Below are 27134 nucleotides of genomic sequence, written 5' to 3' on the forward strand. Positions count from 1 at the left end.
AATAATTAACGCTGCCTTTCTGAGACACCGCTCCCTGTAGGTGTTCTGGGTACTTTGTTGGCTAGTACCGTACAAATTAGGGTAGTACTCTAGATGGAGCTGACTAGATTTACAACCCATTGCAGCTTCTTTTGGTCCTGTGCAGTAGCCCCCCACCCCCATACCAGACAGTGATGAAGCCTGTCAGAATGCTCTCCATGGTGCATCTATAGAAGTTTTTGAGTGTATTTGTTGACATGCCAAATCTCTTCAAACTCCTAATGAAGTATAGCTACTGTCTTGCTTTCTTTATAACTGCATCGATATGTTGGGAACAGGTTAGATCCTCAGATCTTAACACCCAGGAACTTGAAGCTGCTCACTCTCTCCACTTCTGATCTCTCTATGAGGATTGGTACGTGTTCCCTCGTCTTACCCTTCCTGAAGTCCACAATAAGCTCTTTTGTCTTACTGACGTTGAGTGCCAGTTTGTTGCAGCGGCACCATTCCACTAGTTGGCATATCTCACTCCTGTACACCCTCTTATCACCACCTGAGGTTCTACCAACAGTGGCTGTATCATCAGTAAATTTATAGATGGCATTTGAGCTATGCATAGCCATACAGTCATAGGTATAAGAGAGTAGATCAGTGGGCTAAGCACACACTCCTGAGGAGTGCCAGTGTTGATCGTCAGTGAGGAGGAGATGTTATCACCAATCTGCACAGATTGTGGTCTTCCGGTGAGGAAGTCCAGGATCCATTGGCAGAGTGAGGTACAGAGGCCCGGGTTCTGTAACTTCTCAATCAGGATTGTGGGAATGATGGTATTAAATGCTGAGCTATAGCCGATGAACAGCATCCTGAAATAAGTGTCTGTGTTGTCCAGGTGGTCTAAAGCTGTGTGGAGAGCCATTAAGATTGCATCTGTCGTTGATCTATTGTGGTGCTAGGCAAATTACAATGGGTCCAGGTCCTTACTGAGGCAGGAGTTCAGCCTAGTCATGACCAACCTCTCAAACCTCTGCTGATGTGAGTGCTACCAGGCGAAAGTCATTAAGTCAGCCCACATTATTCTTCTTAGGCACTGGTATAATTTTTGCCTTTTTGAAGCAAGTGGGAACTTCTGCCCATAGCAGTGAGAGGTTGAAAATGTCCTTGAATACTCCCACTAGTTGGTTGGCACAGGCTTTCAAAGCCTTACCAGGTACTCCATCGGGACCTTCAGCCTTGCAAGTGTTCACTCTCTTTAAAGATAGCCTAATATTGACCTCTGAGACAGAGATCACAGGGTCATCAGGTGCAGTAGGGATCTTCACAGCTGTAGCTGTGTTCTTCCTTTCAAAGTGGGCATAGAAGGTGTTGAGTTCATCTGGTAGCGAAGCATTGCTGCCATTCACAAAAAGGCATTTCGGCCCACCATGTATGTGCTAACCATCATGCCTTTTCTATATCAGTCCCAGTATGCCCTGCTCATTCAAGTACCTGCCCAGATGCCCTTTAAATGTTGTTACCGTTCCTGCTTCCACCACCACCTCTGGCAGCTCATTCCAGGTACCAGCTACACCGTGTGAAACTTAACCCTCCCTCTCACCTTAAACCTCTGCCCTCTACCATGGGTGATCTACCCTCTCAGTGTGATACCAGTCTAACCAGTTTAGTTCAGTGCCAGCAAGCTTGTAGGAGAAGTGGGCAACTTAAATTTAATCAACAGGGAAAATAAGCGTTAGGTTTAGGAAGCTGAAATTGGACAGATCCTTGAGGTATTTTTTAAAAGAAGCAGGAGAGCACCTTGAGAGAACATCGAATCAGGAGTCTTTAAACTTTTGAGTGCAGAGGAGATTTACTTGAATGTTGCCTGGGCTTAAGGGACTGAAGTGTGGAACGAAGTTGAATGGGGTAACAAATAGTGTAAGCTATTACAGAGCCAGTGACCTGGGTTTAATTCCGCCACTGTATGGAAGGAGTTCGTATGTTCTCCCTGTGACTGTGTGGGTTTCCTCCCACATTGCAAAGACATACAGATTTTATTTTTAAAAAAGCTTAGCTTTATTTGTACATCAAAACATAGTGAGATGTGTTATTAGTGTCAATGACCAACACAGTCCGAGGATGTGCTGGGGGCAGCCCACAACTGTCGCCACGCTTCTATCGCCAATGTAGCACACCCAAAAGTTACTAACCCATACGTCTTTTAAATATGGGAGGCAACCAGAACTCCCAGTCATGGGGAGAACATTCAAATTGTTGTCAGGAATTAGACTTGTGTTGCTGATGCTGTAAAGCATTCCGATAACTGCTACATAAATGGGCACATTGAGTGGCATGGACTCGTTGGCTGCAAAAGCCTGTTACCATGATTTATCTAGAAATAAATACAAAATAAAACCAGATTCAGTAGCCAACTTTGGAAGGGAAGTGGGTGGATGAATCTTCAGATCAGTGGGAAAATGGGATAACTGGAAAACTCTCTCAGAAGAGTTGGTTTATCAGTCTACTGCACTCCAGGCCCAGCGGTCTGACCTTATGTTTCTGTCACTGCCACAGGCAATGAGTCGGCTAATGTCATCCTTCATCCTGACAAGCGGGCGTTCAAGATTTTAGGCCTTGAACCAGGAATCACATACAACATTGGAGTTAGAGCATTTACCAAAGGAGGGGACGGTCCCAGCGATGCAGTCACCGTGACCACGCCGAACAGCCGTAAGTCCACAGGAGACAGTCAAGGCTTGGCAGCCTGCTAGAGCTGTGTTGTTGGGTCCAATGTTTCTTTGATGTAATTTGTGCTTCTTTGTGGATCATTAAGGAGCTTTGAACCTGCTCTACCATCAGTAACTTAGGAACAGAATTAGGCTATTGAAGTGTGCTCCATCATTCCATCATGGCTGATGTAATTTCCGCCTCAACTCTTCCCCATAATCTTTGAGGCACTGAAGGCCCATCAGCCTCTGCTTTAAGTATACTCATGGCCACAGAGCACAACAATAGGTTTTCCGGACCTGACATCTCCAACCAAAGTCAATGGGAAGGGGATGAAAATTGATTTATTTAACAGCTCATCACGATGTTTGAATTTTGCAGACATTAAATTACTTCTGTTGAAGGCAGCCATCTTGTCATTTTGCTCTACACTGATATTTTCTAATTGGGGTTGTTTACCAATGGAAGACAATATTGTGCGTTTGTAAATGCCACACCTGAAACAGAAATATAGCATTGGTTGCACAGAATTCTAGTTCTTTGGCATTTCTTAATGCACGATTGTGTATATATATATATATCCAGTCCTAGAGGATACAGCTAAATGCAAAGATAAAATTACTTTTTTTTTGCTTAATGTTTTCTGTCTGGGAAACCAGCAGTCCCACTGTCATTGGCCATATCAAATCTGAAGAGACAGTGTGGGCCCGACCTTTATTCATTAGATAAAAACCCAATAAAATGCACTCATTAGCCATTTTTTCTGGTACCTCCTATACCTAATAAAGTGGCTGCTGAGTATGTATGTTCACTGTGGAAGACACTAGCAGTATGCCTGTTGTAGTGTGTGAAGGAAGAGAAGTGGGTGTAGTTACTGTTACAAGAGAGAAGATGCTCAAAAAACTGAAAGACCTAAAGGTACATAAATCACCCGGAGCAGATGAACTGCACCCCAGGGTTCTGAGAGAGGTTAGATCATGGTAACAGGCATTAGAGATTGTGGTGGCATTAGAAATATCTTTCAAAAATCATTGGACTTTGGCATGGTGCCAGAGGACTGGGAAATTGCAAATATTACTCCATTCTTTTAGAAAGGGAGAAGGCAGCAAAAAGGAAATTATAGACCAGTTAGTCTGACCCAGTGGGTGGGAAGAAGTTAGATTCAGAGGTGATGGAGTACTTGATGACACAGGACAAGATGGTAGAAAATCAGCATGGTTTCCTTCAGGGAAAACCCTGCCTGATGAATTCTGTTGGAATTCTTTGAGATTACAAGTAGGATAGATAAAGGGGATGCAGTTGATGCTGTATATTTGGACTTTCAAAAGGCCTTTGACAAGGTGCTACACATGAGGCTGCTTACCAAGTTAAGAGCCCATGGTATTAACATGGTTAAGAACATTGGCTGATTGGTAGGAGGCAGCGAGTGGGAATAAAAGGATCTTTTTCTGGTTGGCTCCCAGTGACTAGTGGTGTTCCACAGGAGGCAGTGTTGGGACCACTTCTTTTTATACTGTATATCAATGATTTAGATGATGGAATAACTTTGCAGATGATACAAAGATTGGTGGAGGGGCAGGTAGTGTTGAGGAAACAGGTGGGATGCAGAAGGACTTATAAAGATTAGGAGAATGGGCAATAAAGTGGCAAATGTAATACAGTGTTGGAAAATGCATGGTCATACACTTTTGTAGTTGAAATAAATGTGAGGACTATTTTCTAAATGGGGAGAAAATCCAGCAATCTGAGATGCAGATGGGCTTGGGAGTCCTTGTGCAGAACACCCTGAGGGTTAACTTGCAGGTTGAGTCAGGAAGGCAAATGCCATGTTAGCATTCATTTCTAGAGGTCTAGAATACAAGAGCAAAGATGTGATGCTGAGGCTTTATAAGGTACTTACTGATGAGGCCTCACCTTGAGTATTGAGAACAGTTTTGGGCCCCTCATCTTAGAAAAGATGTGCTGGCATTGGAGAGGGTCCAGAGGACGTTCACAAAGATGATTCCAGGAATGAAAGGGTTATCATACAAGGAATGTTTAATGGCTCTGGGTCTGTACTTGCTGGAAATCAGAAGGATGAGGGGTGATAGAGTATTCAAGTAAAGTCTAAGTCCGGAAAAAAAATAATTTTACTACGAGAGGTACTTATCCACCATTTTAGGAGGTCCGACCAGGTTCCGAAGAAGACTGGATAGCCGGAAGACTTCCAACAAATGCCTCAGCCTCCTTCACTGACTTAAACCACTTATATTCTCTAGAAGCAAGCGTAATTCGAAGGTCGACTGGGTTACGAAGGGAGTGTCTAAGTCCACGATCAAAAAGCACTTTCATTACACCTTCAAACTCAGCACGCATCTTCAGAACCTGGGGGGCATAATCCTCCACAAAACGAATGACTGAATTTTGAAAAGCAGAAGTACCTCTGCGGCGTGCCTCCGTAATCAAACGGTTTTTCACCTGGTATTGATGAAAGCACAAAATTACCGGTCATGGGCGGGAATCCAGAATTGCGCGGGGAACGTAGATCCTGTGTGCCCTTTCAAGCTCAGGTGGATTCGGAAGGAATTCTTTCCCAAAAATCTCTCAGAGAAAATCGGGAAAAAACTTCACGAGGGAACCCTGTTTGGTGGCCTCTGGCAAACCAAGAATTTGTAGATTGCAACGTCTGCTCTGGTTTTCAAGATTCACCATTTTGGAAAAAAGTTTACTATTCTTCTCCTCTAGGCTGGAACAGAGGGTCTTGAGGTATTGGACACGGCGTTTTAAATCTTCAGAGGTCGAGTCGATGCGAGATAAATGTTCAGCATGTTCGTCCACTTTAGCGTTGATCTGATCCAATTTGGCATCCAGCTGGTTGAAAGAGGTTCTAAATTCCTTTAGAATATCTTCTCGATGTTGTTCCAGAGCAGCGAGAATCTCAGTCGACAGAGCCGTAGCTTCCTTTTTCCTGGATTTAGAGCTTTTGGTGGACATTATAAGATAGATGTGTTCGCAGGCAAGTAAAAGAGACCTAATAAAATTCCTAACTAAGGTTTAAGAATGGAGACATTTAGTGCAAAGATAGGGAGAATGACGGAGCAAAAGTTCGAAGCGGTTAAGTAATCGCCATCTTACCGGAAGTCGCCCCAGGCCTAGACAGAGTAGATGTGGAAAGGTTATTTCTCATGGTGGGAAAGTCTAGGACAAGAGCCTCCGGATAGAGGGATGCCCTTTCAAAACAGAAATGCAGAAAAATTTCTTTAGCCAGAGGGTGGTGAATTTGTGGAATTTATTGCCACATGCAGCTGTGGAGGACAGGTCGTTGGGTGTATTTAAGGCAGAGATTGATAGGTTCTTGATTGGACATGGCATCAAAGATTACGGGGAGAAGGCCGGAAACTGGGGCTGAGGAGATAGAAAAAAAGGATCAGCCATGATAGAATGGTGGAGCAGACTCGATGGGCCAGATGGCCTAATTCTGCTCCTACGTCTTATGGTCTTGTGGTGTTCTGCTGCTGTAGCCCACCCACTTCAAGGGTCAACATATGTGCTCAGAGATGCTCTTCTGCACAGCAATATTGTAACGCATGGTTATTTGAGTTACTGCCGTCTTCCTGTCAGCTTGAACCAGTCTGGCCATTCTCTTTTGACCATTCTCATTAATAGGTTTTTTTCACCTACAGAACTGCTGTTCACTGAATGTTCTTATGATTCTCACACCATTCTCTCTAAACTCTGGAGACTGTTGTGCATGAAAATCCCAGAAAATCAGCTGTTTCTTAGATACTCAAATCACCCTGTCTGGCACCACTTAGAAAATTTCTTCTCCATTCTGAGGTTTGGTGTGAGCAACAACTGAATCTCTTGCAGACAAGAGAAAATCTGCAGATGCTTAAAGTCCAAGCGACACACACAAAATGCTGGAGGAACCCAGCAGGCCAGGCAGCATCTATGGAAAAGAGTCCAGCTAACGTTTCGGGCCGAGACCCTAAGGAGGATCTCGACCTGAAACACAGACCGTACATTTTTCTATTGATGCTGCCAGCATTTTATGTGTATTGACTGAATCTCTAACCATGTCTGCATGCCTTTATGCATTGAGTTGCTGCCACATGGTTGGCTGATTAGATATTTGCATTGACGAGCAGGTGTGTCTAATGAAGTGGTCATTGAAAGTATACAAAGCAACACACAAAAGTACTGGAGGAACTCTGCAATTCAGGCTGCAGCTATAGAAATGAATAAATAGTAAACGTTTCGGGTTGAAACCCTTCTTCAGAACAGCCTGAAACGTTGACTGTTTATTCCTTTCCATAGATGCTGTCTGACCTGCTGAATTCCTCCAGCATTTTGTGTTGGCTGCTCTGGATTTCCACACAGACCTCTGATTGAAATCAACAGGCTAAACTCAGTGAAGATGTATGCTGAGAGTTAACTTTATCATGAGGAAGGAGCTTTGAAATGAGACGTTTCTTTGCTCAGCATGGTTAACTGTGGTGTTCTCCACCACACAGGATGTGGAGGGCACATTGCTAGTTATGTTTAAGTAGGAGCAGGATGGATCTCTAGAAACAGGAAGGGGTATGGATAGGACATGAGCTGGAGGATCAGACGCGGTCATACTGAATAGCATATTCTTGTTTTTGTTCATCTACTGCTCCACATTAGTTTAGCAGTTTTGGGCACCTTATCTAAGAAAAGATGTGCTATCATTGGAGGTTCACAAGAATGATCCCGGGTTTGAATGTATTAACATCTGAAGAGCATTTCATGACTCTGGTCTTGTAATTGCTAGAGTTGAGAAGAATGGGTGGGTAGTGGATGAAGCCCATCCTATAGTGACTGAGTCTAGGACCAGAGGGCACAGCCTCGGAATAGAGTTGAGGAGGAATATCTTCAGCCAGAGGCTAGCAGATCTATGGAGTTCATTGTCATAGATGGCCATGGAGGCCAAAAGTGTTATGGTGCTGAGTAGTTCCTTTCCTACAGGAACATGCAGTAATCATATTTGCTATTAATATATCTGCTTCTTCTTTCACTGTCAGCGATCGCCCTGATCCTTGGGATCATCTTGCCACTGATCGGATTTATAGTGCTTGTTGTTGTCCTCAGTATCTTCTGTTACCAAAAGCAAGAATGGTAAGTTCTTTTGTGATTCACTTCCTGAAGTGACTGTTATTTTAATGACACACTCCTCCTGTCGTCTCCTAATGAGTGCCAAGTATTTAAATCTGAGCTGCTCCTCTTTCCTGCATTTACAGGCATCTATTTTCACTGTTGTGGCACTTGATCCAGCCCATGTACAGCACAGAAACAGGCCCATTGACCCTTGCCAAGCAAGATGGTAGACTAGGTGCAGTCTACCATCACTGCAGAACTGCAGGACAAAGCAGCAGGCAGGAAAAAAATCATTGCAAAGTCTGCCTTTTCCAAAAGCTCTGTTCTGGAAAGCATTACAGGGCTATTAAAACAGAAACTTCACACCATCTTAAAAGTTTCTTCCCCTGATCAGTTAATCTTACCAACCATTCTAGTTCACCTCCCCCACCCACTATTACCCACAGCACTGTGGGTAATTTAAAGTGTCCTGTGATTAAACAATTATCATCAATAGTGGATTACATAATTGGTAACCAATAGAAATGGCACACGCATGAGCACACGTACACCACCTCTTCCCACCCCCCCCCCCCACAGGACACATAAAAGATGAACAATGTAGATTATCAACATTTCATTCGAAGTTGCACTGATGACATTGCTAGTTGGTAATGAAATGTCTGCCAGCTTGGTGAGCCACTCAACAATATCCTCAACCTGAGCTACAAATCTTTTACGGCACCTTAAACATGTAAATGTGTATGGTGAATAGTTGTTCCTTGTTGATCTGTTTGGGAGTAGCACACAATGATGGAATCGAACTGATGCTGTGTTCTGATGAAGTATCTAGGTCCAAATCGTTGACACTCCAGCCTGACTTGCTGAGTTTCTCCAGCATTTTGTGTGTTACTCTGGATTTCTAGCAGCTGCTGAGGAGGGCTGAGGCACTGGTGACCCTTGTTTCCATCCAAGGGGTCTGTGTGGACATGGTGGAGGATTACAAATACCTGGGGATACAAAGTGACAATAAACTAGACTGGTCAAAGAACACTGAGGCTGTCTACAAGAAGGGGCAGAGCCGTCTCTATTTCCTGAGGAGACTGAGGTCCTTTAACATCTGCCGGACGATGCTGAGGATGTTCTACGAGTCTGTGGTGGCCAGTGCTATCATGTTTGCTGTTGTGTGCTGGGGCAGCAGGCTGAGGGTAGCAGACACCAACAGAATCAACAAACTCATTCGTAAGGCCAGTGATATTGTGGGGGTGGAACTGGACTCTCTGATGGTGGTGTCTGAAAAGAGGATGCTTTCCAGGTTGCATGCCATCTTGGACAATGACTCCCATCCACTCCATAATGTACTGGTTAGGCACAGGAGTACATTCAGCCAGAGACTTACTCATTCCACCGAGATGTAACACTAAGCGTCATGGGAAGTAATTTCTACCTGTGGCCATCAAACTTTACAACTCCTCCCTCGGAGTGTCAGACACCCTGTGCCAATAGGCTGGTCCTGGACTTATTCCCACCTGGCATGATTAACTTATTATTTAATTATTTATAGTTTTATATTGCTATATTTCTTCACTATTCTTGGTTGGTGCGGCTGTAACGAAAGCCAGTTTCCCTCAGGATCAATAAAGTATGTCTGTCTGTCTGAATCTCTTGCATCTGTGCCACTGATTCTTGCCTCCTGAACATCTTTTCCAGGATCAAAGACACATTTTATCCTGATATTCCTGATCCGATGAACAGCAAAGTTATCCGGAATGGAAGCTTTCTTCAGGTACTGTGCTGTAGAGCATAGAAGGAATATTTTACTCCATGTATTACCGCCCCCACCCCCCGCATCTTCTTATTCTGGCACCTGCCCCTTTCTTTTCCAGTCCTGATGAAGAGTCGCAGGCTGAATATTAGTCGTTTATTCCCCTCCATTGATGCTGCCTGATCAACTGAGTTCCTCCAGCATTTTGTACATGTGTTGCCTTGTACACAGTGAATATGTACAAGCATGTAACTGAAGATAAAACAGTATAGACCCTTGTTGTACCAAATGCACTCTTAAGATCAATCCCTGCCCTTCTCCATTTTTCTATCACCCATGTGCCTACCTAAGGTTGTCCTAAATATCCCTGATGCATCTGCCTCTGTAACTACCCCAGCAGCATGTTTCATGCACTCATCTGTATAATACAAAAACTTAGTTCTGACATCTTCCCCCACCGCTGTACTTTCCTCTAATCACCTTACAGTGATGCTCCCTTGTATTATGGAAAAATGTTTGCAGTGAGCGTGTGTACACACACATGCATAGGGAGAATATATTTGTGCTTGTTAGCATTTAGAATGCATACTTGCAAAAGGTGCAAGATCCTTTATCTGAAGATTTGTTCATGTTACACAATTATTATGAGGGTGTAACAAGGATGTTAGACGAGGGTAAGCCAGTGGATGTAGTGTACCTAGATTTTCAGAAGGCATTCGATAAGGTGCCACATGGGAGATTGGTGAGTAAAATCAGAGCTCATGGCATTGCGGGCAGGGTTTCAACATGGATAGAAAACTGATTGGCAGATAGAAAGCAAAGGGTAGCAGTGAATGGGTGTTTCTCGGACTGGTTGGAGGTGACTAGTGGGGTACCACAGGGCTCTGTATTGGGACCACAGCTCTTTACAATTTATGTCAACGATTTAGATGAGGGCATTGAAAACTATATCAGCAAGTTTGCTGATGATACTAAACTGGGTGGCAGTGTGACATGCGAAGAGGACGTTAGGAGAATACAGGGAGACTTGGATAGGCTGGGTGAGTGGGCAGATACTTGGCAGATGTCGTTCAATGTGAATAAATGTGAAGTTATCCACTTTGGAAGCAGGAACAAGAGGGCTGAGTATTGTCTGAACGGTGCAGAGTTAGGTAAGGGAGAAATGCAAAGAGACCTAGGAGTCCTAGTTCATCAGTCAATGAAGGTGAATGAGCAAGTGCAACAGGCAGTGAAGAGGGCAAATGGAATGTTGGCCTTTATTACAAGGGGAATTGAGTACAAGAACAAGGATGTCCTTTTGCATTTGTACAGGGCCCTGGTGAGACCACACCTGGAATATTGTGTACAGTTTTGGTCTCCAGGTTTAAGGAAGGACATTCTGGCAATTGAGGAAGTGCAGCGCAGATTCACTAGGTTGATTCCTGGGATGGCAGGGCTGTCTTACGCAGAGAGATTGGAGAGATTGGGCTTGTACACACTGGAATTGAGGAGATTGAGAGGGGATCTGATTGAAACGTTTAAGATAATTAAGGGATTTGATAGGATTGAGGCAGGAAATACGTTCCGGATGTTGGGAGAGTCCAGTACCAGAGGGCATGGATTGAGAATAAGAGGTCAGTTATTTAAAACAGAGTTGAGGAAAAACTTCTCCCAGAGAGTTGTGGATGTGTGGAATGCACTGCCTCGGAAGACGGTGGAGGCCAATTCTCTGGATGCTTTCAAGAAGGAGCTAGATAGATATCTGATGGATAGGGGAATCGAGGGATATGGGGACAAGGCAGGGACTGGGTATTGACAGTGAATGATCAGCCATGATCTCAGAATGGCGGTGCAGACTCGAGGGGCCGAATGGTCTACTTCTGCACCTATTGTCTATTCATTAACTTTTGTATTTAATCAGGCAATGGATTATCAACAGTGGCATTTTAATGTGGATAAAAATATAGATAAAGAGCTTTGTCACATGTACATCAAAATATCTAACATTTGGTGAAATGTTTTGTTTACGTTAATGACCAACACAATCTGAGGTTGTGCTTGGGGCAGCCCACAAATGTCATGCTTCCGTTGCCAACATAGCATGCGCACAGCTTACTAACCTGTACATCTGATCTGCACTGGAATCCACATTCAATTCCAGAGGAAGCTCATTTGGCTACGGGGAGAACGTACAAACTCCTTGCAGACAGTGGCAGGAATTTAATGCAAATTGCTATTTGTCCTAACCCCAATGCAAGTGCGAATGATAACTGATTTACCAATAGCTCAGTAAGGGTGGATAACAGGCTAAAACAGACACTAGCTGATAAACACTGACATCCAAAGTGGAAAACATCCTCTTATTATTTTTCCTCCTCCTTTTTCTTTCTAGGGAGTCAATTTATGCAAAACCCTGGAGCCAAAAGACTGCACACCCAATGAAGTGCAGGTTGTTGAAAGCAAACCAATCAAAGCAGAGGATAATAACTGCCTCGAGAGAGAACAGGATGAGGTCATATTGGAGGATAACTCTGAAAATGAGAGTCAGGAACAAGGTGTCCTGTCATACCAGCAAAGTAGCACATCGATGGAGCTGTCAGGGGAGCCAAATCCAGCATTTGAAGTGGCAGCCTCATTGGTGCATTGCGTTTACCCCAGTGTAGTAATGTACACCAGTATACAGGGCCCCACCCCGGCCCAACAGGAGACAGAAGGGGCGGATCAGATGGAGGCTGATACGGAGGTCATCGTCAAGTCGGGCTATCAGCCCCAGATCCATTTAGCCACCAATCCTGCACTGCACAGGCAGCAGCCCGACCTAACACTTCATGTCAATGGCTATCAGCCACAGATGCATAACAAATCCTGGATCCTCGATACTGGAGATTTGCCACCACCGGAACCTGAATCTGTCGGCAGCCCGACCTCCATCAATTCCCAAGCTTTCCTGATTCCAGAGAATATGTTGGGGGATGGACTGAAACCTAATGGCAAAACGTGGTCTCTTCCCTTCTTCCATTCCTGAATGTCTTCAAGCTCCTACAGTACCTCTGACCTCAGCTGGGGGAGGACTGGGGGGGCGAGATGGGAGGAGCCCCAGCTTTAAACCGTCACTGTTAATCTTTGCTCAGTGGGAATCTCCTCCGTCTCTCAGCAGTATAGAAAGCCCACATTATGGCTGTTTTCCAAGGTTCCCATGGGCCTGATGTAGATGGAGGAAAAAGTTCTTAGTGAGTCTCTAAACATAACCGGACTGAAGTCAAGGCTCTCTAAGTTCTGTTAGTCGTGTGGGTTAAATGATGTGCTCCTTTTCCATTTTAGACACAAGTGACTGCAGATGCTGGAACCTGGAATAAACACCAGAGACTCATCCATCTCCCTGACAGAGTTCCTCCAGTCTGTTGCTACTGTTCCTATGTTCTGTTCAATGCTATTAGATTGTAATCATATTTCTATATAACCTTTAGAGGAGATATGCAAAGTGGTTTTGCCCGTGGAATGCAGCGTACTGAGGAATTGTTCTGATTTATTTAGAGATACAGCATGGAACAGGCCCTTTGAGCTATGCCAACAACTGATTTAGCCCTAGCCCAATCACAAGATAATCTACAAGGGGGGAAGCCACGCATTTCATGGGGTGATGTACAAACTCCTTACAGACAATGCTGGGATTGAACTCCAAACTCCAACGTCCTGAGCTATAATAGCGTTGCACTAACAGTTATGCTGCCTTGGTAATCCAAATGGTGTGTTTCCATTCACCTGTGGGAGGTGTGAGTTTGTCAGTGGGAAGAGCAGGCCATTTGAAATTAGCAGGTTTCCTGCAATATTACAGCTCTGATCACCCCATGAAGTGCTAGCCAGCTTCAGTAGCTGAATTGACCTAAACCTTGTGACTCAACATTCACAACCTGTATTTCCATGGAGCCCCAAGTCACATCCAAAGGCAGCAGAAACCTCACACCCTCCAGGAAGGGAACTCAGCCTTGATTGTGTAAATATTCTGGCTTGCAGCTGATTGTATTTTTCTACTTCAGTGGGGATTGGGGGTTCTGAACAGAATTGTTCTGCTGACTGAGCCGATATACAATCACCATGGTCCTGCTTTTCTATTTATCAAAAGCTATGTGCTTCATAGTCGAGGCTTTGCTTCAGAGTGCAGTAAGATGATGTAAAGATCATCTGTGGCAAACTTAAATATCCTCTGCCTATGGTGACCATAAGCAACTGTTTCAAACTCGAAAGGAGGCTGTGATCAATGGAATTGTTCACTCTGCACTTATGATGTGTGACTCCCCTCTGGAAAAGTGGGAGGTGAACTTGACTACCGTTCATGCATTTGCTGACACCTCTGAGATACCAGATGCAAGAGCAGTGCAGTGTAACTGGGTAAAGTATTCACAGCTCCGGAGAATGGGATCTATCATTACTGTGATGTACATCTGGAGTCGGTACCGATGTTTGCTGTAAATATTTAATGTCAGCTTGATTATTCAGCTATCTTATAAATCACTGAATATAGTATTGCATATACTTAGATTTCCAATCAAAAATAACCATTTGCCTTTTCTACAGTGTCTGTAGCAGCTGGGTCTATAGTGCATGGTGAATGTAGACAGTGTGGAGAGTTATAGCTGTACTGAGTCTGTTGCAAGCAAGGATGAGGTTTCTCTAGCAGAGGGCCAGAAGAGCTCAGCATTTGTTTATTTTTGTTGCACGTTAGTCATAGAACACTATAGCAGAGACAGGCCCTTTAGCCCATCTAGTCTGTTAGAAATATTATTCTGTCTAGTCCCATAACCTGATCACACCCCTCCCCCAAAATCCATGTACTTATCCAAACTTCTCTTAAATGTTGCAATCACTTCCACTTCCTCTTGACAGCTCGTCCACGCTCTCACCACCCTGAGTGACAAAGTTCCTCCGATGTTCCCCTTAAACATTTCACCTTTAGTTAATAGTTTTTCCGAACCTGTACCCGTATCAAATCACCCCTCATTTCCTAACTGATTCACCTTTTCCTTTAACTCAGGTCCAATAGGCGTTTGGTATTGAGGGCAGATAAAAGTTAGTTTTTGATGCTCACTCATCAGCTTAGTAGATGCCCATGAGATCCATGAAAAATTCTGTCCAAAATTGGCCAGAGGTAGAAAGGAATGTACACAATGAGCAGTGTGAAATTGAATGGTGGTCACATCATGATTTAGACATAATTAGGTGAGCAATGGACTATTAACAGATGGGCAGATTGGAATGCAGTCAGGGAAGTGGTCAGCAAATAGGTAAAGAAATACACCAATGTGGTGTAGAGAGGTGGCTTTCAGTGCAGAGTAAATGGTCAGAACATTTTCCCTTGGTAGCTGTATGAAACAAGAGTTTTGTCAACAACCTAAGGATGTACTAGAGGGTGGCCTGCAAGAATCACCACACATTTCAGTCCCATAATGTTCACCAGAACAAGAGATCTGAAGAGTTGGTTTTTATTCCAGGGAAGATGGTTAATATTCGGAATGTGGATCTGATTCAGTGCTACATGTAGAATGTGGGCAAATACAATGAGGTCAAATGGCCATAAAGATTGGTGTGGCCAAAGGGCATGTTTCTGTATAGTCTCAAAGATCACAGGAGATGTAGACAAAGTCATTAACTGGTTAATATGAAAGGTTTACTTGTTTGAGAACAGGAAGGCAAGGTTGGAGCTGGTTCTGAATTGAGGTCAAAACAGTGGGAAGGATGTGATGACACAATATTAAGGATAGATGCTGGGAAGATTTACTGTAGAGCTGCTCACCTTGGAACAGAAGTACAGACATTTGCATAGTGCACAGGATTACAACAGATTTACAAGAAGCTGTTCTCATTGTGGATGACTCGAGTACCAAGCCACTTGTATATGTCTAAATTGCTCCTTATGGTTGGTAAATCGGATTTTCGCACTGATAGTAAATATACACAAGGCTGCACTGTTGCATCATCTGTCCACAAACTCAAGGATGTTCCTGTCAGTGAAGAGCTTTGGAATTGTAACTAGTCTGAATTTTTTTCCAGAAATGAGCTACAAACTTAGACCAAGCTCCCTACTGCTGTTGCAGTGTGCACTAAACTTTGCTGTTTTACGTGAGCTGGTATGGAGCTGCAATTTGCTTATTATCGTCTAACTCTGAATTTACTTTTTAATAGACCCAAAGGAAGTCAACTCAGAGTTTGCTCCAAGATTGGGAATTTTCCTGCACTAGACATTCTGAGCTATCTGGGGAGGAAAGACCTTCAAAATGTTTTTTGTTTCTGACACTGATTTCATTACTAAACTTCAATCTCTGCAAAAGCTGTTTGAAGTAAGTTTGTCCAGTTAATGTGAAACCCACTATTTTTGTTACTTTCCTGTTGAGTTGAGGAAGAAAAATTGTACAGCATTTACTTGATGACTTAACCATTTTACACAGGGAATTTTTTTTTACCCACACTAAGACAGACCTTTCAGTTAGGTGGTACTGATCTGGAAGTCGTATGTAATTAAATATTACTATCAGGAATTTAATCAAATAGCTTTGTTTTAAAATAGATTTTATGTAGCACATTAATAAATCAGTTATTTTTTTACAAATGGAAAAAATACAGGAGACCTCAGGAGTCCAGAGTAATCTGGCAAATACTGCCAGTTTGACCAATTCCAAACAGATGTACCTAGGATGAAAATGTTATTCTATAATTCTACTATGTATAATATATTCAGAAACAGTTAGCCTGTTGTATGAAGGCAAAGTACCGGGTTAGTGAATATCTACTCTGCTGCTATTGCTCAGTCTAATAATGTCCGGGGGGGGGGGGGGGGGGGGGGGGGGGATGGGGGGAAGAGATTGACAAACTTAGCACCTTTAATCTCTGTGTAAACCAAGACTTGTATTTCTTCCCTCTCCTGAATACGCAGCCTTGGGGACAGATCAATAAGCTTTTTGTACCTCAAATGGACGGACTGTTTGAGGCCCCTGGACATTAGTTGCAGGGTATTTGGTCGTGAACTTATTACACTACAACTTGGGCTTAAACTCAAATAATGTAACACTTACCTGTAACTGCTGGAATTTCCTTTAAATAAAAGGTTTTAATTATTGCCAATGATATGTATTCAGTGTGTTTAATACCACAGCCATTGTAAGTATAATTTAGAAAGCTGGACTTCTCATTCTGTGATAGTAATCGGTCTAAAAGTCCTTATAGATTGTCATATCACAACATGAACATTGCAGTCTGATTGAGGAGGAGCACTGTTTTGAATGGCAGAGGGCAGGTTGGTTACCCCTTTCAGTAGTTCTTAGTGAATGACCTAACAAAACAACGGCACAGTTTCTGGTATTTGTGGGAGTTCAGTGTGCAGGCATCGTCCACATTCTCTGACAAATGAAGTGTAATGGAAAGTATTATGAACAAGCTATATAAATATTATACACCAACCTTTATCATCCTTTTCTGTAATGCCGCCGGTTTAGGGGATTAGAACATCAATCACATCAGCAGTACAAGTTGTTGCACAAAACCAAATTAAAACCACAGATCGAGAAGTTAACATACAAATCTCAAGAAAAGATGACCCAACCTTTTCTATTGCTAATAAGGAAGTTCCACAGTGCCTTTACTTTCATCATGAGGTGGGAGGGAATATTTTCCTGGATTAAGTGTATGTGGGAGAAATGATAGGACACTGGCTACCATAAACTTAGATATATTTGCTTTTATTGTTAATTAACAATGCATCCCTTTGATAAGTTCTTATGATTGGGGGTAAATGCCCAGAAACAGACTGTACACACTATACAAAGAAACCACAATGTGGCAACGTAAAGGAAACATTACTCTCCAAAGCCACTCTGCTTTATTTAAATTATACACAGCTTTATGAAATATTCTCTTATGGAAAATATAAATAATTTCTTATTTTTAATCAGACTATGTTACAGGTTTACATACAAATCAGGTAAATGTTCAGTGACTGCCAGACACCAGAACATCCCAATAATGTAGCAGCTTATTACACAGAGACAAAACCAAACACATTCACAATGATGGCTACAATGACCACCCTCAATGCACTCGCTCTCATTTAGGCATTTGCCTTCCACTAACTACTCCTTCCCCTTCTAAATACCTCAAAATAGCAAACAGGCTTACTGTATTAAGGAACATCAGCTGTATTGTCCATGCAATTTGAGATCAGTGATTCTTTTCAACCTAATTCTCCAGTCTTAGGAGGAAGCGCTTATGGGTTTGCAACACGGAAAGAGTAACTGAGAGCACGAGATTCAAAGACTAAGCAGAAACAACACAGACTACAGGTCAAAAGAGCGTTCCTGCACAATCTTACCAATAAGACCCAGGAGACAAGATGTGGCAAAGATGATAAAGTTAATAGCGAAATGCTGCCTGTCACTGAGGTGGTGGTCACCACTGCTGACTGATTCAACTGGTCAACTTTATTAGTGTTCTGTACAGCGCACTGTCTGTCAAGCCTCAATGGAATGGGGTGGCCAAGCAGATGGAAGACCTGGTACCAGTGGGCTGTAGGGGGAAGGGGCGGAGAAGACTCCTTCCACTATCTTTCAAGGATTCCAGAAGCAACTTCCTTCCCACAACTTGTGGGGAGGGCAGGGGGTTGGTAATGGGCCTTTTTACTGAAATAGCACCTTGTCTTGAACCCATCCCTGAATTCTCTCCTAGTTGCTGTACGTCTGGGAGTGAAAACATCTCAGTCATTACAACCACTCGGAGTTCTGGTGAGATGCAGCACAGATATTTCTACACCTCACCCACCCAGCTTCAAGTGACTGACACCAGAATTCCCACATCATCTTCAGAATCAGATCCGTGGCACATTAATTCTCCCTCCTAGTGCTGAGAACCTTTTGACAGCAAAGGCATTTCTGCTTTCTGCATTAGACCTGGTGAAAAGTAACCCACCTAGAGACATTAACACGCAACTGACATCAAGTCCACATGACCACCAGAACCCTGCAAACCACAGCTCCACTCACTTGACTTCACTTTGAGGTAGCACTGCAAAAGGAAGTGGCCAGCACAACTGTTAGAGATCACTGCTGATCATTTGTACAAAATAGTCTAGGAAAATCCATGGACTCACTGCTTACAGAAAATGTAATTTCTTCAATTTCAATACAAAATCAAATTCTGCACATATGCAAACCATTTGTTTTCTCAGCTAAAGCTGCAGCAGCGGATAAACCGAGCCCGTCTGGGTGCTGAGGATCCTAGTGTCACCAATCACAAACTTTCATGGGCTGAATGTAAACCCCACCTGTGCAACTTCTAGTTCACACACGCAGTCCAACAATAAGCTACAACAAGGCTTTGTTACAGTGCTGGTACCTTATAATGCTACTCACTAATATTAGACCCTCACACTGCTGAGCATCAGGTACCTTCCAATTCCAACTGAAACAGACCTCCGCACACACCAAGGTTCTCTGGTACAAAGAGGTCAAAGGAGTTCAGCACTTGAATTGCTAATGAATCCAGTCCGATAGGTCATAGTACCAACTCATCCATAAGTTATGGAGTTCAGACAATTAGTGGCACACGAGCGGAGGCTTTGCGTCATTTTGTTCACACACGTACCATACAGCTTCCCCATCACCATGGCCAGGCTGCTACAGATCAATCCCTAGCTGGAGCCTGCCTGAGACCGAGGAACAGTTCATCTGCAGGGAGCACCCATACAGGCTGAAATACTGAGAAGAGTCCAGACTTGGTCAACTCAGAAATGTCTTGCAGTCTCACTGGGAGGCCGGCCTAACTCCTTTGTGTTTACTAAGCTACGTCCAACAGGAGCTTGTTCTATTCCTGCTCCTTGCAGTGAATTCTTTCCATGTAATATTGACTTACAGAGAATACAAACTGAAGTGTGAATACAAACAGTTAAACCAGGGCATATCGGGTCAGAGGACAGACGGAGTGGAGATAGGTAGTGACTGAGAGAACAGCTGGCAATGATCTGCAACTGAGTTATTTGGACATGACATGATTTTCACCTTCAAAAACCATTAAGCGGAGGAGTGTCCTATGCATCTTGGGGTCTGGGGTTTGAGGCAAAGAAATTTCAAAACATCCTAGGGATTGGGAACGAAGAGGTTCCTATGTGTCATGGGTGTGGAGCAAGAGGTTCCCATTCACCTTTGGATAGTTGTGGGACAGAAGGGAGGAGGAAGAGGTTCTGAATAGGACTGAAGGGAGGGGTCAGTTTCCGTACTTCCAGCTACGGCCCATTCATCTAATCCAGTGGTCGATATGCCAAGTGTGTTGTACAGGGAGATCAGTTTGAAACTGCCTTCATAGGGAACCCATGATAGAAGGACAGTGTGTGATCTGCTTAGAGAAAGGGCAAGATGCTAATTCAGCCCCAAGTATCTGGACTCCACAGTACAGCTGCGATATGCAGGTCCTGTGAAGCAGGGTTATTATCAGCTCGATCCTATTCAACCTCTGCTCATTCAGCTAAACAGAAAATTATAGACCTTTTTCTATAAACCGTGGAAAGTTTACAAAAGAAAAACACAGAAGTCCCACCTTGGTACAAGGGTACTGAACAGACCGAGCACAGATTTGAATTAAACAAAGGCAGTGCTGGTGGAGTGAGGATGTTTGGGATGAGGGCGCGTCTGTGCAATGGCATTCAGCAGCCAAATAGGAGAGATCTATTCGGTCAGGCAAAACGCCCAGAACCAGGCAGTGCCTGATGCTGAGGACTGTGCCCCAATTTTCTTCATACCCGCAGTAGTGTTGAGAATACTTTCTCATTGAAGACAGGAAAGGGAAATAAATAAGAACAATCCAGACACTGGATAGGCAGGTTTGAATGAAGCCAGACACTGGACCAGGGTCTGGCTGCAGGGAGCAGGTTGAATGAAGCCAGACACTAGACCAGGGTCTGTCTGTATGCAGCCGGTTTGAATGCTGAGTGGCCGTTCCAGCCTCACAAGAGGAAATGGTGAGTGTGCTGGTACCAGTAGACCCTGGCTGACGAGGCTACGGGCCTGGTGAAGTGATGACTACTTCGGCGTAGGATCTGTCAGGATTCGAGGATGAGTTCCACTTCCACCTGCTTCGGTAACGTGAGAGTAGTGTCCGCTTCCTCGTACAGCTGTCAAACATCAGAAACATGGTCAGACAATCAGATCGTCAGGGGGTGGGGGAGATAATGGGTGGGGGGGGGTTTTCAGGAGAGGGGGAAGGTGGGGGAGATTTCAGGGGAAGATGGTGGGGGAAGGGAGGGAGCAGAGACAGGAGAGCAAATGTATTTCAAAGTCTGAATTTGAAACAGCGATAGTCAACTTTGCCCATTGAAAACTGACAATTGAAGACATTGAAGACCCCCTTAATTTAAAATAGTGATCCCACTTGCAGCTTATCTGACAAGAAATTTCCACTCTGCAAAACCCTTCCAGAACTTACAGGCTGCTATCAAATCTCCTTTCTCCCTCAAACTCCAGTGGAATATAAGCATACCCTGTCCAATCTTTCCTCAGAGGAACCCTTCACCAACCTCCTGACTCCATGTTCTACACTCAGAAACCTTCCCTACGCACATTAACATTCAGCCAGAAATGACGAGACCAAGAGTACACATAGTGCTCCAGATGTGGCCTTTCTAATACCTCGTGAACATGAAGTAACCCTCTCCACTTGTGCATTCAATCCCCCCACCCATCTAAGCATTAAGCAGTAACAATTCACACGAAACACCAGATGTTTGTCTTTTACTAACACACACAATGCTTGAGGAACTCAGCAGGTCAAGCAGCATCTTCAAGATTGTTTAATGTCATTTCCAGTACACAAGTGAACCGGATCTGATATAACAAAAAAACCCAATATAGAACACAGTCATTAAAAAAAAACCAATAAATATAAATCATACGATAGCTTACATACATAGATCAATTGTATGTCCATAAAGTGATGCTAGGCACAGGAGTGCCTACATAAGGTGACTCTGACAGGAAGTGATAAATTAGTGGTGGTTGGGGGGTGGGTTAGTGGGCGGAGGTGTTGATCAGTTTTATTGCTGTAGGTGGGCTGGGCCATGTTCAATGACTCATCTGTGGATCTGGATGAATACACCATGGTTCTCATGGACTTTAAGAACTGTTGTAGACAAGAGTGTCCCCAGAAAATCATCCAGTCTTCCCCAGCCAGAAGCCCTGGATGAATCATCAGACCGGCAATCTGCTGAGGACCACATCAGAGGCATTCAGATCTGGGGACCAAGTTTCAAGAGGTCCACATGCGATCTCTGGAAAGCCATCTCACAGGCAAAGTGGCTATTCCTGACTAAACTTGAATCAACGAATAATGCTCAATAGTTGTGCTAGGGTTTGAATGCTATCAGCTCAAGAGACATGGGTGATAACAGGGCTTCACTCCAAGATAAGCTCAATGCCTTCTATGTTTGCTTTGGCTGTCAAAGCATGGAGGAACCATCACAAACTTCGCAACTACCAAATTCACTTGCCCCAGTCTCGCAGCTATGGACTCATTTTCAAGGACTTGTCATCTCATGTTCTCGATATTTACGGCTTATTTATTTTTTATTTACTTTTGTTTTTGCACAGTTTGTCTTTTGCACACTGGTTGAATGCCAGTTGGTGCATTCACTGATTTGATTACGGTCATTATTCTATTACAGCTTTATTGAGTATGCCCACAAGAAAATGAATCTCAGGGTTGTATATGGGGACATATCTGTACTTTAATAATAAATTCTTGGGGAAAATTGTGTACCCTGACTATGAGGTCTGTTGGTTAGGAAGTTCAACACCCATTTGCACCGAATGAGGAGAGTTTGTTCACCAAAGGTCGGTGGGACAATAGTGTTGAATGCAGAACTGAAATTCGCAAACCGCAATCTGTCCCAAGTGTCTTTTCTTTCCAGGCGTCTCGGGGTCAGGTGAAAAATAGATGCTGTAGGGCTGTTGTAGGTCAGTTCTGTCGGTAAGATTAATGGTGAGTGTTCCGTGTGACAGGAATGGCATTTTTGATATTTGTCACTACCAGCAGTTCAAAGCAGTGCCACCGGACAGTAGTTTAGTTCTGAAGGCGTGCAGTTCTTTGGTACAGGGATGATGGTGATTGATTTGAAGCCTGGATGAGTGAAATGTTGAAGTTGTCTGTGAAGACATCAGTAGGCTTATGTGCACACTGTGAGTACTCAGCTTGGGACATTATCTGGCCTGGCCACCTATGGACAGGAATATAGTGCCCGCACTGTGGGTCAAGACCCTTCATCAAGACAGTAACCTGAAATGTGAAATGTTCATTTAGTTCCATAGATGCTGGCCGACCTGCTGAGTTCCTCCAGCATTTTGTGCATGTTGCTTGGATTTTCAGCATCTATAGAATCTCTTGTGCTTCTATCTCCCTTTCTCGGCATTTCTTGTGTTTATTTTAGATTTGCAGCTTCTGGAGTTTTTCTGATTTTGAATACATGAACATTTACTGGCTCTAATTACTACTGTAATTACACACCTGAAAACATCCCTCTCCATCTTAAAACTTACAATCTCGTCTTTAGGTAAGATTTATTTTAATACTTCCTGCCAACATAGAATATCGTCAGACATTAAAATGGTCCAATGCCAGATCTTTTTTCCTGAGCTAATATGTTCTCCAGGCCCCCTCATGATTTCTATCTAGCTTCATCTCCTGATGTGTGAGGTGGTTCATTTTGGTAGGTCAAATATGATGGCAGAATATAGTACTAATGGAAAGACTCTTGGCAGTGTGGAGGATCAGGGGGATCTTGGGGTCCGAGTCCATAGGGCACTCAAAGCTGCTGCACAGGTTGACTCTGTGGTTAAGAAGGAATATGGCGCATTGGCCTTCATTAATTGTGGGATTGAGTTTAGGAGCTGGGAGGTAATGTTGCAGCTATATAGGACCCTGGTCAGACCCCACTTGGGAGTACTGTGCTCAGTTCTGGTCGCCTCACTGCAGGAAGGATGTGGAAGCCATAGAAAGGGTGTAGAGGAGATTTACAAGGATGTTGCCTGGATTGGGGAGCATGCCTTATGAGAATAGGTTGAGTTAACTCGGCCTTTTCTCCAAGAAGAGACGGAGGATGAGAGGTGACCTGATAGAGGCATATAAGATGATGAGAGGCTTTGATCGTGTGGATAGTCAGAGGCTTTTCCCCAGGGCTGAAATGGCTAGCACAAGAGGGCATAGTTTTAAGATGCTGGGGAGTAGGTACAGAGGAGATGTCAGGAGTGCGTGGAATGAGCTGCTGGCGGCGGAAACGAGAGGGTCTTTTAAGAGTATCCTGGATGGCTACATGGAGCTTAGAAAAATAGAGGGCTATGGGTAAAGACTAGGTAGTTCTAAGGTAGGGACATGTTCGGCACAACTTTGTGGGCTGAAGGGCCTGTATCATGCTGTAGGTTTCTAAGTGTCTCCTCTGAACGCAGGACACTACAGTGCAGTGTCAACCCCTCAGCCTTTTACCTTCTCCAAGATCAATCTAACCCTTCCCTCCTGCATATTGTTCTTTCACTCTTGTACCCATCTAAGAGTGCTTAAATGCCCCTAATGTATCTGCCTCTACCACTATTCCTGGCAGCATGTTTCTCACCCCCCCCCCCCCATACTTTCCTCCAATCACCTTAAAATTATGCCCCTTGTATTAGCCACTTCCACCCTAGGAAAAAGTCTCTAGCTTTTCACTCAGCCTATGCATCTTGTGCAACTTTACCAAGTCACCTTTCATCCTCCTTTGCTCCAAAGAGCTTCAAGCCAACTTCCTCTACTAATTCTGCACTGACATCACCCTGCAGAGCACACTGGTGGAATAGGTCAGAGCACAGAGCTAACTTACAACACAGGAGCTGGCTCCACCAGCAATCCAATTCCCTTATGACGGCCACGTTTTCAGCCAGCGCCAGTCTCAAAAGTTCTCCTCACTTCCTTCTTGTACATTTTCCCAAATGTTAAATTTCTGCTCCCTGGCCCTTGAATCATCCACTAATGGACAGAGACTCCCCTCTGTTTATCCAAGTCAGACCATGACCTTCATCGATCTTGTCCATCTCCTTTACCCCAAGGAGAAGAGTCTATCTTCTCCAGTTTAACCCTGGAGCTGAAATCCAGCATCTCCGCACCCTCTCTTGGGCCTTCACAGAAGAGCAACAAAAACAAATACATAAAATATGGAACACTACAGCACAGTACAGGCCTTTCAGCCCATGACTCTGTGCCAACCTTTTACTACATGCAACATTCCAACTGTGGGCTGATCCACATTTAAACAGGCTCATCCAAACTCTGCTTTTGTACTCCGCCCCTCAACCAAATCACCATCCCATCAGCAGGTCTGACTCAGTCTGAATCAAGTACAACCGCCTCTCTTCTTTCTTTCTGTGGGACAGTTTCAGAAACTATTGTGAACACTCATGAAATTCACAAATTCATGGTTTCAGTATAGAATTCTCTCTGAAGAGTGATGCTGCTGAGAAGCACACAGTGTCTGTAGGTACACATCACCAGGAACTTACTGGCTGGAATTGAACGTCCTGGAAGAGCTCTTGGATAAATCTGCGGGAGGGGAGTCTGAAGGTGCAGGTTGCCAGGAGGTGGGAGACCTCAGAATACAGGCAGATGTCATCAAAAGCATGAGGAAACTTTTCCTTTATCCTGGGAAATGGAAACAGAACAAGGGTTCAGACAATAACACAGCTAAAACTCCTTTCACAAGCAGAAACAGAATGAACAATCACTGGGAGGGGTGGACATCTCTCTCTCAGTTAGGTGTGTCTCCCTGTTCTGGCACGTTATTTACACATATAACAAGTTGGGCCCAGTGACACTACTACAGCTCAGGGGCAGAATTTGGAGCTCTGCTCCAGTATCCTCTAAGGGGTTTGTTTCCTCTTAGTGCTCTGGTTTCTCCCAACAGTCCAAAGATGTACTGGTTAGATTATAAACTGTCCTGTGATCAGGCTGGGGTAAGTGGGTGCGTTGCTGGGTGAATAAACAAACAAATATGGAGCTTTGACATTGGTTCCTTGTATTATGCTGAAAGAATTTATTCAATCTAAGAGAGATATCCAGTGACAGGAGGAAGGGGAAGTCAAGTGAGATCACAGGCCTCCTGGAACTCTCCACACGGAGAGGTTCAAACTGATTAAGGTTTTGGATCAAGCAGGGCTTGTAATGCTTTAAGGAAAGAGTGCAGGAAGCACGGTCAGTGGATGGTCTGAATGAAAAGGACTAACTTAACCCTTAATCTGCTTAGGAAGGAGATTCCAACCTCCGTTAGATGCTGAGCCCAGCAACCCATCAGTAAATGCCAGGATTAAATCACATTCACACTACTTAATCTACATGCACAAAATACCGGAGGAACTCAGCAGGTCAGGCAACATCTATGGCGGGGAATAAACTGTCCTGTTAAGAGCTGGAGAAGAGGGAATCTGATAGGAGATGAGAGTGGACCATGGGAGAACGAAAAGGAGGATGGGCACAAGGGGAGGTGATGGGCAAGGGAGTAGAGAAGGGGGAATGGATTTCCTCCTCCTTCAGCTCTTTACATCAGGTTGAAGGCTTCCTGGACCGAATATGAGGTGTTACTCCATCAACCTAAGTTTGGCCTCATAATGGCATTACAGGCGGCCATGGACCGACATGTGAGAATGGGAATGGGAAATTGATTCCTCCCCCTTCAGCCTTTACATCTTCCATCTATCTCCTCCCAGCTTTCTACTTCATTCCCCTCCCCTACCCACCCATCACCTGCCAGCTTGTACTCCTTCCCCTCCCCCCACCTTACTCTGGCTTCTGCCCCCACCTTCCCATTCTGATGAAGGGCCTCAGCCCAAGATATTGACTGTTTATTTGCTCCCTTACCCCACAGATGCCGCTTGACCTACTGAGTTCCTCCGGTATTTTGTGTGTGTGTTGCTCAACATTTCCAGCATCCACAGAATCTTGTGTTTATGATCAGCTACTTAATGCAATTTTCTGCTATCCCAACACTAGACATCTCAGATGCTACAAAAATGGGTTCCCAACCCTTTTTTTATGCCACGGACCCCTACCATTAAACAAGGGGTCTGTGGATGCCAGGTTGGAGTCTAACAGGAACGGATACGGCGAGCGTAACAAGGAATCAGTTCTTACGTCAGGAGCCCGGTTTCGTGGCCCTTTGTCCCGACAGAGCTGCTGAGGTTAATGACCAGTCGCAGCACCTCTTTGCGAAGCAGCACGCGGCAGGCAGCTTTGTTCTCCATCACTGGCTTCCCTGCCGGTGCACGAGCAAGATCAGTACAACAACATTCGTAAACACTCACTGCAGGATAGCCCTTGACCTCATTCCCACTCACTCCCATGGCTGAATTAAACTTGCCATTTCCTCATCCCCATACACCACAAGTCGGACTCTACACTCAATTTCCTCAGCCCTCCCTTAAACAGCTTCACTTTCCAGCTCCCCCAGGTAGATCCTTCCCATCAAGCATAAGACAGAAAAGCACTTACCACCCAGGCTCAAAGATAGCTTCTATTCAACAGATCCCTAGTACAATAACATGGACTCCTCACTTCATAATCTACCTTGTTGTGGCCCTTGCATCTTACT

At 44.2% G+C, this 27134-nt stretch overlaps 2 protein-coding genes across 7 annotated transcripts in view; one reads left to right on the plus strand and one right to left on the minus strand.

The window, feature by feature from the left end:
* lifra (LIF receptor subunit alpha a) overlaps nucleotides 1-16326 on the plus strand; it is a 176285-nt gene extending 159959 nt beyond the window's left edge. For all 3 annotated transcript variants that reach the window (XM_059974237.1, XM_059974239.1, XM_059974238.1), the window contains exons 19-22: nucleotides 2527-2682; nucleotides 7704-7797; nucleotides 9466-9541; nucleotides 11892-16326. In XM_059974237.1, the coding sequence (XP_059830220.1) occupies nucleotides 2527-2682; nucleotides 7704-7797; nucleotides 9466-9541; nucleotides 11892-12524 (959 nt within the window). In that variant the 3' untranslated portion in view covers nucleotides 12525-16326. The remainder of the gene's footprint in view (nucleotides 1-2526; nucleotides 2683-7703; nucleotides 7798-9465; nucleotides 9542-11891) is intronic.
* Nucleotides 16327-17352: 1026 nt separating this feature from the next.
* The window catches only part of rictora (RPTOR independent companion of MTOR, complex 2 a), a 202564-nt gene continuing 192782 nt past the window's right edge, over nucleotides 17353-27134 (minus strand). For all 4 annotated transcript variants that reach the window (XM_059974241.1, XM_059974240.1, XM_059974242.1 and 1 more), the window contains 3 exons: nucleotides 26678-26798; nucleotides 25054-25192; nucleotides 17353-20648 (listed from right to left, as the gene is read on the minus strand). In XM_059974241.1, the coding sequence (XP_059830224.1) occupies nucleotides 20577-20648; nucleotides 25054-25192; nucleotides 26678-26798 (332 nt within the window). In that variant the 3' untranslated portion in view covers nucleotides 17353-20576. The remainder of the gene's footprint in view (nucleotides 20649-25053; nucleotides 25193-26677; nucleotides 26799-27134) is intronic.

Source organism: Hypanus sabinus, chromosome 7 (assembly GCF_030144855.1).
Source record: "Hypanus sabinus isolate sHypSab1 chromosome 7, sHypSab1.hap1, whole genome shotgun sequence".
NCBI lineage: Eukaryota > Metazoa > Chordata > Chondrichthyes > Myliobatiformes > Dasyatidae > Hypanus > Hypanus sabinus.